Genomic DNA, 13,050 nt, shown 5'->3' with positions numbered 1-13,050 from the left:
AATTGACATTTATATTTGTTAAATAAAATAGAAGAATTAACTTTTAACTTTAATTACATTTTAAGAAAAAAAAAACATTTTATTTTGACGTTGAGAAATTAGAAGCTCTTTCTTCTAAGATTTATCACTTATTTTTAAATACCACTAAAAATCATTTTTTTAGTATTCCATTATAACCATTAATTTATTCTACTCAACATCATTTATCTTTCTTTATATTCAACCTGTCCATTGTAAGTTAATTATAGTAGGAGTATATTTATTAAAAATTTTTAAAATAAACCCACATTTCATGATTATAAAAAAAAAAGTTAATGAGAAAATTTATGAATGAAAAGAAAACAAAAAACAAACAAACTATATATACATTATATATATATACATTATCAAATAATGATTATTTTAAAACACTTATATATTTCAAATAATAAATAATCCATGTTAAATAAAAAAATTGAAATTTCATATTCTGACGCATTATTATGAATATCATTCAGAAGGAGAAAACGCAACAAATGATAAGAAATATAACATAAAAAAAATAATCAATCGCCTTTATTTGTATGTATTCATTTATGTTTTAATAATAAATATTTTTGTAAAAATTTTAAAATAAAAAGATTGACATACAACAATGCATGATCAATCATAATATGTATATAATTAAAGAAATATGCTCTCTTTTATTATCTTTTAATATAAAGATTCCAAAATAATGCTAATAAAATGAAAAATGAAAAAAAAAAAATTATCTCATCGTTAACTGTAAAAAGCAGTTAATGTACAATTTTCGTGATCATTCATATTTGTATCATTACACTGTTTAACATAATTTAACACTTTTAACCAATTGATTATATGTATGTAAGGTTAATATTTTTCCCTGATATATTAAAATAAATAAATATAAGAAGATAAAAGAAAAATCATGTACTACTTATTTGATGATAAGAATGAACGATTAGTTAATTTTAATATATTTTTATCATTAGGAGAACAAAAATCAGGTATATTTTATTTGTAAAAACTTATAGACTTGTGAATTAAATTTACTCTTTCAATTATAATACATTCTTTTGGCAATGTGTATTTTTTGATAAGAAACAGTCAAATAATTATTATTTTATCGAGAACCAGTTGTAATCAACGTGTGGGCTATAGTAAAAGTGTAAAATATTACGAGACTATAAATGTCTGCAACAAAAGATAAGTTTGATTAAGATCAGGAAGTTATAAAAATATAAAAAAAGAACATTTGATCTTTTTGCTTTAGATAAAAAAAAAAGTATAAACGAAATAACAAATAAGACATATTTAATCATCTTATACTATAATAGTTACATTTAAATTTAAAAATTAAAAATATATTTATTATTACACATACATATATTTATATATATATATTATTTCACAACATTCTTTCCTTTCGTTGACTTTCTTTTCTTTTTTTTTTTTTTTAATTTAAGAAATACAATAACATGCACAATAATCATTCAATTTGCTTCATGGAATTCCTTTCTTGTAAATGTAATTTTTCCTCTTCTCGCAAATATTATTAAAATAACGCCACATAATATTATTTTACAATTGAATTTATATATTTTAATATTAAATATTTAATAAGAACAAACACTTAATATGTATACATGAGACTTTTCCACGTTGTATTAATTTAAAATTTATTGTTCTTAAATAATAATATAATAAAAAATTATATTTCGCCTCATATTTCACCTTAAGCATTTTATTGTACAATTTGATTGCTCCCGACAAAAATGATGACGGTAATCATATTAAAAGAACATTTGTTCAATATAGACATAGTGTCAATTGTTGGTTTATTATAAAAATTATTTTCGCAAATATTATGTATATATGTTCTTTTGTAAGTTTTTAAATTTTTTTTATTAAAATTAAAAGCCTAGTAACAGGTGTAGAAGTCAACATAAGCAATACCGTTTAACAATTTAGTCACATTTAAACAGCTGATAGAAAACTATTGTAATGATTATTTCTACTCGTTCTCTGAATATACATACACTGATTATGCCATTTTGATATGTGTAATCGCAATTGATGAAGTCTTATTTCAGTCGTGTAAAAATATCGGGAAATAACGATTGTGAATGTCATTTTTATTACCATTTTTCACACTAAGTCTAGTTAACTTCTAAATACAAACAATGAAATGTTTTAAATGGTGACTGAGAACACAGTTAATTTTACCATTTTATGGCATATCATGCAAACTATTTATTTACTATCTGTATTGTTACCTATACTCATTACTTTTATTTATATTCTTATTATTTTTCAATAATATGTAAAAATATTTTTCTACATATTTCCATAGATGTGTCATTCTTGGCTTCATATTTTTTTTTTATTTCGTAGTTCAATTTGTATTAACTAAAAAATATATATTTATTTTTTTTTTACTAATTTATTTATTAAAAAAAATTTTTTTAATTTTCTATAAACTATGAAATATATTATTATATATATAAATATATATATAACATATATATGTATATTGTTTTTACAATAATGATAAGAAAAATTAAATTATTAAAAAAATAGATGTAAAAATTTTTACTTTATAAATGATAAAATTTTTTTTTATGATTGTTTAAAAAATATTTATAAATAATTGTATCGTCTTATTGGTATTATATCGCGTTATTGCATATATTTTATTTAATAGCTCACCAACTTGACAATGTCTTTAACTTTTTAAATTGTTGTGTTATTACACATCTTTTAAATAATCATTTTTTCTAATTAGATAATATGACTGTTTGGTGTAGTAAAATAAAAGATATAACATGGGGAAAGAGAAACAATTATGTTATAAAATTCTTTGTAAGTATTTATATAAAAAAATCATTTTATATTAAATTGATACACATGCTACCTCATTTTTATCAAAATATAATGATAGAGGATATATTTCATTTAATAATAATAATAATAATAATAATAATAATAATAATAATATAAATATAAATATGTAACAATATGTAAAGTACATTCATTTTCTTAAGAAAAATAATTTATATTGTAAAAAATCAACTTTAAAACAATTTGTCTATTGTTTCATGTATCTCCCCGTCCTTTGATCAGTGTTCCATCTTATTACCAACCTTTAGTATTCATTTTTTTTTAATTTTTCCAGTTTATTCCTCATTCTATAATCTCATCATATAAGCGCGTTTCATTATACACATACATTCTCTTACTAAACGATGGTTGAAGGCTAACTTATTCCTGTCTGAAGCTGGTTGTTAGTATCTTACGTTTTTCGTAAAGTTAACAACTTTCAAATGGTCTTCTTTCAAGTTAGTAGTTTGAAAAAATCTCTCGTCTACTTAAAGTAATACGCCATTTGAAGGATTTTTATCCTTATTTTAAGAATGAATCTTAGAAATATAAGGATGAGAAAATATGTCTAAGTAAAAGCTACTTATAGGTTTATTATATATTTATAACATTCAAAAATATTCCTCATTCTAAATGTTACAATTTATTTAACGGTTTAAAACGTAAAAAAAAAAAAATCAAATTAACAGATAGAGGAAAAGTAAGTTTTTAGTAATTTTATTTGATTCATTACGTCACTTCAGACAATTTCAATTATAATTTTTTTTAAAATTATATTACACTATTAAAAAAGGTATTTTATTTCTACTTCACTATCATTGTTTTCACTTACTATAAATGATTTAACACATACAAAGTTCTCGAAAATTTATCTTCCGCAAACACTTGCGCATTTATATACGTAATTGTACTTTATGTTTTTAGGCACAAAAATTTGTAAAGTAATTACTAGTATAGTTTTAATTAAACTTTTTAAAAAAATTATAAGTTTTTTTTCCTTATTGTTATATTATATATATATTTATATATATAAATATATTAAAATATAATATATATTTAATAAATACAAAATATTCTTTAAATTGAAGAATTAGAATTATGTGTTGTCCCATGACTAATTGTTTTCATTATTACATATACATAATGATTTTTATTTGAATTTGTTACAATTTATATTTTGTTTCATAAAAATATTTTACGTCAACTATTCTTTTCATGAAAACGGTTAAAAAAATTTATTTTTAGTTTACAGCAATTTATTTTTATTATTTTAATATAAAGTAATCATCTTTACAGTCCTATTCTTATTATCATATTAATTTTGTTTTAATTTACAGGAATGATTAAAATATTATATTATATTGTATTATATATTATACATTCTTCTATCACCTTTGTAAAATTTTATTAAAAATAATTCTATCTTACATAACTTTATACCTTGATATTTTTTATCGCACAAATGTCTACATAACAAAATTTATTTGACACAATATTTTATCTCTTTATAAACTTATAATTTAACAATAGTTATCATGTCTAGATTGTAATGTTACATTTTTTACTATTTATTTAATATTAATATTTGTAGTGTCTATATAATTAACAAAAAAAAAAAACAAAAGTAACTCAAATTATTTATGTATTTATATCTAAAAAAAAAGCAATGTAGTAATTTGTTATAAATAAGAAATTTTTATTTTTAAAAAAAAAATCACAATTTTTTAAGTATAAGCCGCAAGTATAGTAGTAAATGAATAGAAAAATAATTTTTAAAGTCGAGGTATTTCACATTTTCTTGTAATTTAATCTGTCTTATCACTTATTAAGTCGTATTATTTTGTTATTGCAGCTGCCTATTAAATACGGCATATATTGTACTTTATTTTCTCACCTCTGACATTAAAGGATACATTACATTTGGTATAAATATTACTGAGTAATTAATAACTGCTAAAGCATATCTACAAATAAAGCAATTAGTAAATTGCAAACATCAACAGATACAGGTGCAAAAAATTCTAATTATCATTTATCTTTGCTTTTCTATATGATTTTTGTTTTTGTTCGTTTAAAACCTTTTTCCAATTATACCTTTAGGGAATTAAGAAAAGAATACTTTTTTTTTGCAAAAATACATTAGTTGTGTTAAAAAATTTTTGTATACACCCATTTTTAATATTGAAGCTCTTCCCGTTATCTTCACCTTTACTATAAATATATTTATATATATATAGATATATATAAAAATATATATATATATATAATTTGTAAACGCGTGTTATAGTATTATTTAATATTAATAAAAGGAATCCTTAAATGAAATCTAAAAGTTACTTTTTACGTTTTTTTTTTATTTTTCTAATAAAGATGTTAAGACATCCTAAAAACTCTTTTAATATGGTTGCTTTTGTTTATGATGTCTACTTTAATATTAAGATTATAAACATTACATGATATAATAAACCACACCCATTTGTAACGTTATGCGTATTTTTCATTCTAGATTGGATAAAGTTCATGATTGCAATTATAACTTTAATTTTAAACAGCTTTTTATAGGTAGTTTGCCTTTCTCTATGTATAAGCATAGGATAATTAATTTAATGTATACTGCTTCAATGGATACTTCAAAAGATTATTCCGCTATAGGATTAAATAAGCCAGCAACGTCTGATGGAACATCTTTACAAACTCCTGAGGTAAATGGAACAGAACAATCATTAACAGATAAAAATAACTTTGAAAATAGTATCATACAAATGCCTTTGTCAGTAGGTTCACAAGATAATCATCAAGAAAGCTTAATTAATAATTGTAATAGTGGACAAGGTAAGTATAATTATTTATAATATATTTTTATTTATATTTAAATTTTTAATTATTTTATTAAATATATTTTAATAATTTACTGTAGAAAGTTTTGAAGCTGACTCAGGTAAAACATCTTATCATATGTCATCTGTATTAGATGATTGGTCTGGAACAAATGTTATTGCCAAAATTTCACAAAATCCAATCATTTATCAATGTGGTGTGATTGACAATATTACAGAGGATAATGATGTCGCTGTAAAGGTTTGTTTTTATTTCATGTTATTATTATTAATTTTTTTTTAATATTATATATTCATTAATCCCTATTTTTATTTAGTTTGATAACGGCAAAATAATAACCTATGATAATGTATTAAAACAAGGCTACGAGTTTACGGATATTGTACCCGATTGTGTACCACCGCTTGAAAATGTAAGTAATAATATAATTTACTCTTCTTTTTTTTTTTAATTACATTAAAAAAAAAGAAAAAAAAAATTTTATATAAATATTAATTATATTTATTATAGATTATAGTAAATAAAAAAGTTTTAATACGCCAAAATATGAATGAAAAAATTTTTAAAATTGGAACTGTAATATCTGTTCATTGTAAACCATCAATCAGTATTAATGTTATATGGAGGACAGAAGAAAATGAGATAAAAGAAACAAGTTTATCTCGAGCTAATGTAAGAGCATTGAAACCTCCATGGTATATGGATATTTTTTCACATACATCTTCTGCAAATGATAACTCTCTTAAAGTTGACAATATATCATCTGCTACTGAAATTAATAATAATGAGTCTTTATTATTGTCACTTCCACCTATATTTAATTTTAGCAGTACTTCATTAAAAGATATTGTAAAAGAAAAAGATGAAGTGGCCTCATCATCCACATCATGTAAAAATGTAACTTCACAACCATTTGACAAGGAAAAACATAAAACGGATGGTTCTTTGCAACTTAATATTGTTTCCCCAACAACTTGTAATGATTATATGCAGGTAAGTGATAAAAAAAAATACTATATATAATAATTAAAAATATATAGAAATATAAAAAAGGGGAAGTAATTACAACACCAGGAGGAATTAGAAAAAAATTTAATGGTAAGCAATGGAGAAGACTTTGCTCTAAAGATGGATGTAGCAAAGAAAGCCAAAGGAGAGGATATTGTTCTAGACATTTATCTAAAGGTAGACTTAATTTACCACGATTAGAACCTCATCAACAAATACCAATTCCAAATGAACAACATTTATTAGGAATTCCACAACCTTTAGCAAGTGCACCTGGTGGTTTATTTAATTGGAATACGGGACCAGGTAGAAATATTCCTGTAAATTTACCAAGACTTAATATACCAACTCAATTACCCCATACACAGGGACTTCGAATTGGAGGTGGTGGACCTTCTTCAGTTACACCTACCGGACAAAAGTCGCAATTGGATAATTGGATTTCATCAATTACCTCACCGTTATTTGGAGATTTATTTTCTCATAATAAAATTGATTCAGGTTTAAATATCCTTAAAGAACTCCGAAAAACGTCGCTTCCAAATTTAACAGGGAACAATCACGATATTGGACAAGGACCTCATATTGAATCCTTTATTTACAATCATAATAATAATAATAATAATAATATTAGAACATCAAGAGAAAATAATATAAACACTGTTAACAATATTTTAGAATCATTTACCTCTGATGGATTACAAATAAATAATCATAGACAAAAACAAATAACAGATTCGCAAATTGTTCCAATGGATTTGTCAACATCAAATCCATTTATTAATCCTTTACAATTATTGCCATTTTTAAAAATTCCTTCATTTAGTACATCAATTCATCCATTTTTTTCATGTATTAAAAAAGAAGGACAAATTTCAGGGACAGAAATAAATAATCCAAATACACCAGACAATAAAAGTAACGATGAAAAAGATAGTCCATCGAAAAATTTACATGGAAGCATTTGTAATAATTCAACATCATTCAATTCATCAACTGCTAAAAAATGAAATATCCACCACTATCTCATCATAATTCACATAATATTTACGTAATATTTTTTTTTATATTGTTTAACATATTAAAATTATCTTTTTTTTTTTAAGAAAATTATTTTATTCTGCCTTTTTCAAATTTTAATTTTGTATGAAAAATATTTAGTAATAAAAAAAAAAATTTTTTTTTTAAATATAAATATTATATGTTTAATAATAAAAAAAAAAAAGAAGTAATAATTTTAATAATATTTTATATAACATAATATGTTAAAATTGTATATATATATGCTTATTCAAAAAGGGGTACACGGTAACCATAATTTTTATATAAAACTATCTATAAGGAGAGAGATTAATTATAAATATTCAACTATTATTTGTCCATTGAAAAGAGAATAAAATGATGAGAAGAATGAAAAAGTATATGTAATATTATATTGTTTATAATTTTTCATAATAAATTATTATATTTTTAATCGTATAAATTAACATAAGTTGAATTGTTTGATCTTCCATAAAAAGGCATATTAGAAGAATACTACACATTAATCAAAACACAATGTATTATATGTTTTAATAAAAATTTTACACCTCTTTATAAATATTTTTTGTGGTTTTAAAAGTATAGTAAAAAAAAAAAGATAATACACATATTTATTATTTAATTTTAAAAAAAAAATTAGTCAATGCTTTGGTGTTATATAAAATTATAAAAATATGTAAGAAACAATAGCTATAAATATAAAGAAATATATGTAAATATATATTATATATATGAGTTTTTATTCATTCCATTTATGTTTCCATTTAATGAATGATGTCAGATTTTATTCATTATACTTTTTTAAAGTAATTTTATGTTCATTTATTTTTTTGTATTGATAAAGCCATAAATAATATTATGTTTAGATATATATATGTATAAATTAAATACTTTATTATATCTTAATTTATATAGTTTATATTTTATAAATGTTTAGGAAGACTTTTTTTTATTATTGGTGACATTTAAATTTATATCATAATTAATACTAATTTAAGGTATAGAAAATATAATATAATGTAGATTTATAAAAATACTGTATATTATTGTTAATTTTCATCAATCTAATAATTTATTTAGCAAAAAATATTTATAAAGAGAATAAAAGAAGTTTAATAAGAACATTTTTATTTCCTTAATGTCATATCGTTTTCATAAATAGAAAGCATTTTTCTAACCATCAAAACAGAAGAACTATTTCTTTATATTTTTTTTTTTGTAAAATTTTTTTTTTTAATTCAAAATTGCTTTTTAAAATAATGATTGATTGTGAAATTTGATTGTTTCACTTTAGAAACTTGCTTTAATTAAATAACATTTAAAATAAAGATACTTTTGAAGGGTTTTGTTTTAGAAATTTTAATATTTTTAAATTAAATATATTCTTTTTTTATTTTTTATTTTTACCTTTATTAGACATAACAAATTTAAAAGATATAAATTTTATATAAAAAAAATTGTGTATAAAATAACAAGGCAACATAAACCATAATGATCATTCAATTTATTAATAAATTGTTTTCATTGGTAATATTTTTTTATTACAAGAATGTACGTTATTGAGTCATCTTATTGGTTAATTAAGTTAAACACACAGTGCATGTTATTTTATCACGATAACTAAAAATATTTTAACGCATAATAAATTACATATATATTTTGTTACTTTTAAATATTTCATTCCAAATATGATTATATAAACAATAGAAGTATTCATTATATTTTCTGTTATCTTAAGATCATCTTAAAAAGTCGATAACTCTATTTTTTTTATATAAAAAAAAACTTCAGAAGCATTAGTATTATTTTATCACTGATTTTATAATCCAACTACAAATTATTAATGTCTTAGTGTTAAGCTGATAGTTTGGTTCAGTAAAACACATTAATATTTGTCAGATTATGATAATTTGAATTTTAGAAATTTTTAAGCTTATTAGAAATTAAATTATAATATAGCATTAAAAATCTTTTTGTATCATTTTGAAATTTATCTCATATAAAAGGTATCATTATTATAAATATTACTTTTAGCCAATAATCAACTGTTTGCTCTTAATATTTATTGAAAGATTTTTTAAGTGATAAGAAAACGAAGATTTTCCCTGAATAGTCAAAAAAAAAATATGAAATCTATAAAAATTGATACATTAGATAATTCTAAGCCTTTATTATTATCAAATACATTTAAAAATGTCAAAGAAGTTGTTGATATTAATCCCATCCAACGTAAGTCATATATATGTATATATAAATATATATTAATTTGCTAAAAATAACGCGCAACTTTCTCTTCAATGATTATATTTATTAATATATTGTCACATGTTTCAGAAGTTCCCAGTAATAAAATAGATCCAATGTTTAAGAAAAATATTATTGCCGATGAAAACAATAAGAAAAATGAATATTTTGTTAAAGATGAAAAATGTAATGATATGTTAAATGTAAAAATTATAAAAAATGAGGAAAAAAGAAATAGTTTAGTTGATAATAAAAAAGATATACATACAAATTCATTATCTGATATAAAATCTTTAGATAGCAATATTAATAATAATTTATCCTTAGTTTCAAAAATAAATTCAAATAATAGTTTATCTAATAGTTTAACTAATTCAAATAATTCTCCATCAAATTGTAATGGTATGATTGAATGTAGTGATGAAGGAATTTCAAATGATGAATCTAATAACCCTTCTAAAGTTGATATTTTTACATCACTTACTAATAAGGTAATAAAAAAAATTTTTTTTTTTTTTATTTTTTATATTTATTATTAATGGTTTAATTATTTTTTAGAGACAGATAAGACGTCCTATGAATGCTTTTATGATATTTTCTAAAATACATCGACCTTTGGTACATGAAAAATATCCAAATCGTGATAATAGAACTGTTTCTAAAATTTTAGGTGAATGGTGGTATTCATTAGAAGTTGAAGAAAAACAAAAATATCAATTAATGGCATCACAAGCTAAAGAGGCACATTTTAAAGCTTATCCAAATTGGAAATGGTGTAATAAGGAAAGAAAAAAATCTCCATTATGTAAAAATGATAATTCTATTGATAAAATTTCACTAGAACAATTAAAATCAACATCTGTCTTTTTCAATCAAAATATATCAATTCCATCAACATCATCTATTTCAAATAAACCAGTTTCATCGCAAACATCACATACCATAAAGTTAGTTTAAATGCTTTCTTATAAATGCAAATTTCAGTGATAAAACAGAAGCATTACAACATTTAGAGACATTAACTCAATACTCTAACGGGATTTTTAATTTTTCAGCTACTGGAATAGCAAATGATAATATATTTTCAGCACCAGCTAATGTAACACGTACACCATTCCTATTTTCTCCTAGTTCATTTAACATCCAACATAACTTATCATTAGCCGCTCAAAGTTCAATGTTCTTTAATGATAGTCCAATATCGCAACCTCTTGCTACTAATACATCAGCTTTAAATTTCTCTGTTCCAAATATATTTCATATATCTAATGCTACAGGTAATCCCATTACATTAATGCCAACACCTGCGCAACGTGGTTTAAAAAAAAATATTATAACAAGAAATGATACAACAACTAGTAATATGCTTCAAACATTATCAGGGATTAATATTAATAATACATTTCAACCAATAACTTCTCCAGTTTCCTTTCAAGCACCATCTAATAGAATCTTTAATACCTCTTCATCAAATAATGTTACCTCATATGATGGAACTTCATTATTTTTAAGTACACCTCAACAACAAAATACTACATTTTTAACTATGGGAAATGACTCACAGATAAATTTGTTAAATACACTTTTCTCATCTTCCCAAAAACAATTTTTAAAAGGAGATAATTGTACAATTACTTCAGCATTACAGAATAATCTTCAATTGTCAAAAAATGAAAATATATTAGAAGGATTATTACCATTAACACCAACAGGAGTTTCTTCTGCACCTGTAACACCATTTGAGGGAAGAACATCATCAACAAATGATAAACCTTTTAATAGAAAAATTTTAGATATTAGACGACAACTTGTTTATCAATTACTTGAAAAACAAGGAATGTTTCCTGCCTCTGATTATGTTTCATTATTCCAACAAAAATTTAAAAAATATTTTCCAACAAAACAAATGTTAATATTAAAAATTCGTGAGATGAGGCAAAAGATAATGTCAACAAGTGGACCATTAGTTAAATCTACTGATCTTAAAAATCTTCAAACACGAAAAATTTCATCTATAAACTTTGAGTCATTACAAAAAAATGATCATTAAAAAGAGATATAATCTTTTATGATATATATTTATATATAAATATAATATTTATATTTATAACATTTATATTAAAAGAATCTTTTGTTATTTTATATAAAGTAATGTAAAATAATATTTTGTAAAAATTTATTATATTAATTATTTTTTTTTTTTATAAAAAAAAGAAAAAAAAATAATAATTGTTAAATAATTATTATGAATATATTAGAATTATATAAATATTTTTGGCTTTATATTAAAAAAATTTTTTTATTGCTCTATTCAATTGTGTATATGTGATATTTTAATATATAATTAAATGATAACGTAACTCGCAAATGTTACAGTATTTTTTTCCTTTTTTTATTCTAATAAAATAACTTTTGGTAAAACTGATATTTTTTTTTTTATGTTTAAAATTTTTTATCATAAATTTTCTTATAATCCGATTATATATAAAATATTTTAAAACAATTAAAATAATTTAATAAATTTTTGTTCATTTTTTTTTATGTTTTACCTAATGACGCAACATTATTTGTATAAAAATAAAATATAAAAACTTTAATAATTATTTTTTTTTTCTGTTATTTAACAAAATTTATAATAAATGACTGTAATTATTAAAAGATTGGTTATAATATTAATTTAATATATTTAATACTTAAAAGAGAAATATATTTTATTTTCACATACAACATCCATAATATATAAAAGTCTTGGTAATATCAGACATCCGCTTTAATGATTAATAATTTTTCTTTTATAGAAGAAATTAATATATTATATAATTGATATTATAACAAAATATATTTTTAGGTGATAAAATAAAACGGTGAAAGTTTTATATATAATAAATAATTTAAATTAATATAATTTATTAAATGAAAAAATTAATTGGATGTATATTAAATTATAAATTAATTAAAAAATATTTTATATAAATTATAGCGTAAAAAGTAAATGTAATTAATTTTCATTTATAACCATTAATAATTAAATAATTATAA

The 13,050-nt window shown here is 21.2% G+C and overlaps 2 protein-coding genes across 2 annotated transcripts; both read left to right on the top strand.

Moving 5' to 3' along the window:
* Window positions 1-2,825: 2,825 nt before the first annotated feature.
* On the top strand, window positions 2,826-7,736 carry SRAE_X000087700 (Protein capicua homolog; the record flags this gene model as incomplete). Its single annotated transcript, XM_024645275.1, has 6 exons — window positions 2,826-2,862; window positions 5,443-5,712; window positions 5,798-5,958; window positions 6,035-6,130; window positions 6,229-6,711; window positions 6,759-7,736. 6 exons carry the CDS (start codon window positions 2,826-2,828, stop codon window positions 7,734-7,736), a joined length of 2,025 nt encoding a protein of 674 aa, XP_024510749.1.
* Window positions 7,737-9,893: 2,157 nt separating this feature from the next.
* Window positions 9,894-12,061, top strand: SRAE_X000087600 (Protein capicua homolog; the record flags this gene model as incomplete). Its single annotated transcript, XM_024645273.1, has 4 exons — window positions 9,894-9,996; window positions 10,102-10,502; window positions 10,570-10,958; window positions 10,996-12,061. The coding sequence occupies 4 exons, from the start codon at window positions 9,894-9,896 to the stop codon at window positions 12,059-12,061; spliced, it is 1,959 nt and encodes a 652-aa protein (XP_024510748.1).
* Window positions 12,062-13,050: the final 989 nt, after the last annotated feature.

Source organism: Strongyloides ratti, assembly GCF_001040885.1.
Source record: "Strongyloides ratti genome assembly S_ratti_ED321, chromosome : X".
Classification (NCBI taxonomy): domain Eukaryota; kingdom Metazoa; phylum Nematoda; class Chromadorea; order Rhabditida; family Strongyloididae; genus Strongyloides; species Strongyloides ratti.
The sequence above is the reverse complement of the archived record's forward strand: the minus strand, read 5'-3'. Positions and strand labels throughout refer to the sequence as shown.